Raw genomic sequence first — 6,278 nt, 5'->3', positions numbered from 1 at the left:
ATTGCTGAATTAAATTTTTTAAAAATATAATAGAATCCATAAATATCTCTTAGAAGTTATGAAATCGTAATCGGGGGCACAATTTTCGCAGAGATAGTACAATTCAAAACATTTTAATTTTAACATGCAACCCTGTCAAGAATCATTAACGTGTTTTCTCGATTTAACGAGGGGTCTCAGGTTTGCCCGGTTTGAAATTAAGAACACCAAATTAAACCCTCTTGGCACTCTATTTTGAAACAAGGTCAATGTATTGTGGTGAGATGTATGACTGACTGAATTTATCATAACGTCGATGCTCAAAAGAAAAAAACCCTGAAAACTCTCGTCGCGTCTTGACGCCAATTTTTAATCAAACGCTCGGAGTGCTGTGCTGTACCATGTATTAAATTCCGTTTTAATTATCTGGAGTCTTTCTGAAAACAATTTTCTTTAGTTTCCTGTCTTTCAATCCTCAGTTTTTTTCCGAATGATTTCTTTGTCCACGGCAAAATTTTTAATGAATTCGTCTATTTTAGGATTACAATGAAAATCACGAGGCTACTTTGATGATATTTTGTCATCAATTTTTAAATACGCGTAATTTTTCTTCAGATAATGGTTGCTGTACATTACCCCGGTTAATGAAGAATCAGATAAAGTCTACTAGCTATTAATGGTTTATTCTGTTTGAAACTTATGGAATGAAAAGTGGCAACGTCACAAGCTAGTAAGCCCGACTGAGTTACGCAACTGCTTATTTTGATCGAAACAAAAAACTGACTATACAAAAAGTTTTCGTCATGAAAAACTTTCGTAATCTTCCAAAGGAACAAAGAAAGTCTAAGTCAAAATTTTGCGCTATTGAGTGTTGGAAAAGCAATGTTATTTCATTGCCTCCGAGTAAAATTAATTCGGGAAAGTACAGTCAGTTTTCCTTTTTCTGGCAAGATTAGAAAAAAAAAATCCACTCCACAAATTGAAGAAAAAACTTGGCAATGTTTTCTTTCCGGTCGCTTGGTAACTTTTTTCAAGAGGTTTAAATTCGTTTCTATCCGTGACAATAAGTAGTCGAGCCACCATTTGTAGGGGAGTTGGAAGCTGAGTTTTAGGTCATTGTAATTTTATTTTGAAAATTTTATTCCTTGGATGAAAGCCCTCAAATAATGAAGAAAACTTCCTCTGGGCAACCCGTTGAATACAGCACAGATAGTTTTTTTTTCTGGAAAATTAACTAATTAAAGTTAGAATCGAATTTTCGAGTAATATGTGAAGCTCTGTATAACAAAACATTAGCAAATGACAGAAATTTTAAAGCGATGATAAAACTGAAGTATATCACCTTCAGGTATCGAAACATGGATCCTTAGCTATCGAGACTAATATGGTATGCAAATTTTACCATGACGTCACTGTTCTCACCGAAGTGATCCCATTGGATGAGACTGGTTCCCCGGCTTTGACACTGATGGCTTGGAAGTGGTAACCGTTTGTGATTCGGTAACGCAAGTGATGTTTTCATCGATTTTCTGATTTCATATTTAAACTCTCGGTTAGACAGACTGGCTTAGAGAGCTATGTGTTGCAATTCCCCCAGCTAGCTCTTGGACACAGGCTTTTTTATCTTGACTCCTATGCAATATTTTGAAACCTACCGATGTCAAAATTGACATTTGTCCATAAAGTAGAATCGCATAGCATGGCTGTGGTCTAGCAGCAGCCGGTGGGCCCTGGGGCCTAACTTTTGCTCAAGGGCAACTTAGGAATTTTAGTTTTTCCATAAAAAGCATATTCTGAGCACCTTGAATTTCACAGTTTCAGAGCTCTGAGCACCCTTCAATTTTTCTTAGAGCACAACCTTGCATAGAAAAAAAAAATTGAGAGTACTGGCCAAAAATCTGTAAAATAACTTCTTTTATTTTTCACATCTTGAAATGTTTTGAATGACATTTATCATTTCATATATTTTATGCACATTGCAGTTAACTGTTCCCACTGTAGTACAATGTTCTAATCTTGTTCCAGAAAGATTTCCACACAGCCTCATATCACTCTAAAACAAAGCCACAGTCCCAAAGGCAATCAATTATTTGTTAGCCATCTTTATCCAAGAACTATGAAGTAATGGGCTGTGCGGCAATCTTACCCTTGTTTCTGACTTTGTATCAAACTGTATTATAAAGAATATTTCTCACCACATAAAAATTATCCTTATAGTTTTGAAAGTTCCAAAGTTGCTTTTCATACGTCAGATGGAAAATATAGTGTTTGAGACAGGTATTTAACCATCATACAAATATGACTAAAGTGACTAGAATCTATTTGAAACTGTTATTAAAACCACCAGATTAACTATACATGTATTAATCTGACAGTTTTCCCAACAGTCCTCAAAATCTGTAAAATGATTAGAAAACCCCTCTAAATGCTGCAGGAACATGACAAGTCTAGTTTGACTCAAAAATCCCAAATCCACATTTTTTTTTTCACACATACAACAAAACATATTATGTCATTAAAATTCACATCATTTGAATTAACCAATGAGCACCTGCCTGAAATTGAACAATAAAAATGAAACAAAGTTCGTGATTGCTCACACCAGAGTAAAAGTGCCAACTGAGTTCTTTAAAAGTTTTTTATCAATTTCATAAATGCAGAAAAGGTCGCGACATGTTTATTCACCATTTTTAGTCCCAAACAAAGTCTTATCCTTTCTTTAATATCACACCCATCCCCATCCTGTAAATGTAAAGTTCTCCTCATCATCCTCATCATCATCGTAATCATGGAAGTAATCATTAACACTGCATCTGCTTTTCATTGGCTCTTGGTTGCCAGGAAGCACATAGGTCCTCCAAGCAAACTGAAGTCTGGTGATACCCTCTTCACCTTGTGAGTAAACGACTGCAGCACCAATTCCTGCCAGGAAACCGTACGACCCTGGTGGAGTTTCAGAGAAGAATCCTCCACCATCCCCTCCATAAGGACCATAACATTTAGGTTCTCCATTATCATCTTTCTTGTTTGAAAAAAATTGGAGCTGGTTGATCATCAGTCCAGAGTTTACTTCAACTCTAACAATCCTCTCATTTTCTTTCAGGTGAAATTCATGGTGTTCACAGTGACTGGAGTCACTTCCAAACTTCACCTCTCTGTCACAATTGTAGAAAATCCTTAGGCCACCTAGTACAGATGTCCCACACCATTGGCGGATCCATAAATCCATTCCCTTTATAAACACATCATTTCTCAGATCTTCAACAATCATTTCGTCACTGTGATGTGATCTTACAGAAAGTCTCCGCACATCACTTGCAAAGCAACGCCCCCACCAGACTACAGGTTTGGCAAATGCCCTAGTGGTTGCCCACCTTTCATCCAGTGAGTCTTTCTCAGAGGAATCAATTTGCAGTTTCTGTGCCTTTGCAATCCATTCTGTGCACGAGTTTGCAAGAAGCTTATGTAACAGGATTTCTTTCAAATAAGACTTTGATATGGTTGGAAGTCGTACTAAAGATAACAATTCTGGCAAATTCTTTTTTCGGTTTGCTAGATCATGTTCCACATACTTAAAAACAGCTTCCAACACCGCCCTTTCCCGTTCCTCTGCAACCGGAATTAGGTTCTCGATGACTACACAGATACCTTCATCGGCAAGAATCTCTTTGAGGAAACCAATTGGAAGAGAGAGAAATTCCTCCTCCTTGCAGATCTCTGTGAAATGCTGCAGGGCGTACCTTTTGGTAGTTTCCCTTAGCTTTTCCAGCGAAAAACAATCAGCAAGCTGCCAGATGTTAAGACAAGTTTCATCATCGATTGCATCTTTCAAGAAATCTCCGCATGATTTCTTGACAAACTCCACCTGCAAATAATTGGATGCCTCGAGCAAAGTTTGCACATTGTCTTTGTTGATATTAATTTTGCCCGAATATGCGAATTCGATCAAATCACTGACAGCATTCTCGTCAAAACCAAGAAATTCTATCTCTTTTTCCACTCCATCGTCCCAGTGTTTCCCAAGTAGGGCTTTAAAGTAAGGACTAAACGAGACCAGAACAACACGATGAGCTCGAAGTCGTCGGTCTTGGCTGATCTTTAAAGCGACATCACAATGCATGCCGTGCTTGATTTTATTTGAATCGCTTTTGAGCGAGAGATCAATATTTGTCGAATACGACCGGCCAAGAAGGGGAAAATATCCCTTTCCAGTGGCCATGTTGAAACGAGAATATTGACTGAATTCCAGTTTTTGCTCGGCTGAAACTGTCCTCCCAACAATCTCGTTCCCAAGGCCTTGCGATCTAAATTCAGCCGAGGAGAGAGCGAAGAGGTTTGAAAATTGTCTTGCTTTTTCAAGTTTGTAACCGCAACAATATCACTTAAAGTCAGGAGCACATCATCTCCAAATAAAAAAAGGGAAAACGGTAGAGTACTTTATTTGCACAGAGAATGGACAATTTGAAAATTGATGAGAGGCTTGAAATGGAGCTTACCGGTACTTGGTAAAAATGGGAAAAGGAGGAAAAGGGTGGTGATTTAGTGACTGGCTTGGTAGTGTAGTCAAGCTGTGTGTAATCGTGGAGCTATCCTGAAAAACGAATGAGTTAATCTCCATGAAATGACAGGGATGATCTTCAATTTGTGACCATGTCTTTTGTCGATTTCTTTTCATCTAAGAGTTCACATAGTTTTCATCTTCCAAAGAAATAAATAATAATATCTGGGATTTAGTAGTGGACATTCGATGAGGTGACTCTTCTTGTCCACTTTTTTGGAATTCGGAAGTAGGCGCGTTACAATCTCTCTTGGGAACTTGCAGTTTTTAATAGAGAGGAGTGAAGATATGCCAGACTTTTCAGACTCTAGATACATGTGGCATTTTGAGAGGCTCTGTATAGTGTGTATATAATTCAAAGAGGAAAGTCAATTGGATGTGTATGATAAAGTCAGGATTCACGGAATCGGAGACCTGGTGTAGACATCATACAATTTATGTTGTGCATAACTCACTAAAAGTTCTTCAGCATTACCCTTACAACCACATCTCCCCTTAGCACACACAGAGTATGTCCATTTCAAAAGATGTCTGCTACAGTGAAGAGGTGTTGCTACCTCCAGCTAAAGTTTCATCATGCAAAGGCTGGTTATTCAATTAAAGTAAGATTTCCTCAAAGTGGGAAATAATAGATTCAAGCACATTTTTAACTGTCCTAGCTACCTAATTAAACCTACAGGTCTTGAGTTCTTTCAACTATGGATACAGCTTTCACACTTTCCAAAAAAGCTTAAGTTCCCTGTCAAAGATTTCTAAAGCAGCTATATATTCGGAACAAATTTTATCAAATGATTTTCATGCACCTCATGTGCCACTTTTCTTGTCCTGGACACATTTTGATACCATCTGCAATCTATTATTGAACAATTAAACAAAAGAAAAACTCTGACTTGCTACCCCTAGTGCAAGGTCCATCACACAAAGGCTGAACTTGACTAATGAACTTATACCAACACCTGCAGCACAGAGCTCAAATGAATGTTTGCTTCCACCAGAAAAAACAACCCAAACATCATGAAGGGGTCAACTTTTGACTCAAGCTCTGAGTGTATCATCGATAGAAATTTATTTAAAAAATCACTGTGAAAATAATAATTTTATATAATACAAACAAACAAAATTTGACTTTTAAGGTCCTGGATACACAAAATTTGTAACACAAAATGTTGGTTCTCAACATTCACAAAGAATTTTTAAGAAAAAGTTCTATGATGAATGCCCTCCAGTAGATGGCTGAAAAAAATAGTTTTGTATTTATAGCCACAAATTTAAACTAGTTTCGGTGGATGCATTGGCTACATTGTCCTTAAAAAGTCCTTTGCAAGTACCACATACTCAAACAACACATAAGGTCTTTCTACCTGTAAAAATAAAAATAATGAAAATTAATCCTTGATGCATTTTTAAAAGTTGTGGTGCAGTCACTGAGAGGTAAAGCATACGAAGTGAGCTCAGGTGTTTGACAATTTTTAATCACAAGGGGTCTGGCAACCATTCCCCCTTTCACTCCTCAGATCTAAATTTTAGTTCTTCACACTTTCTGTCATGCATTTCAAAAAATTTTTGCTTAGAGAATTTAGTGTCAAATCAGAGGGTGTCTGCTAATTGACATGTTTCTTTCTTCTCAACAACCTTTTGCTTAAAACTTCAGTGGAACTGTTAGGAGAAATTCCAATTTGGTCACCACTGGGAGTGAAAGGGTTAAGTACAATTGGAACAATCAGTGATATGACTAAATACA

General features: G+C 37.3%; 1 protein-coding gene across 1 annotated transcript; it reads right to left on the bottom strand.

The window, feature by feature from the left end:
* Positions 1 to 1,876: 1,876 nt before the first annotated feature.
* Positions 1,877 to 4,469, bottom strand: LOC113669201 (kelch-like protein 5). The gene has a single exon (XM_027185202.2). It carries the CDS (start codon positions 4,196 to 4,198, stop codon positions 2,705 to 2,707), a length of 1,494 nt encoding a protein of 497 aa, XP_027041003.2. The 5' UTR covers positions 4,199 to 4,469; the 3' UTR covers positions 1,877 to 2,704.
* Between the last annotated feature and the right edge of the window lie 1,809 nt (positions 4,470 to 6,278).

Source organism: Pocillopora damicornis, chromosome 12 (genome assembly GCF_964200805.1).
Source record: "Pocillopora damicornis chromosome 12, jaPocDami1.2, whole genome shotgun sequence".
NCBI classification, from domain to species: Eukaryota; Metazoa; Cnidaria; class Anthozoa; order Scleractinia; family Pocilloporidae; genus Pocillopora; species Pocillopora damicornis.
Note: the sequence above shows the minus strand (reverse complement) of the source record. Positions and strands in the feature narration are given on the sequence as shown.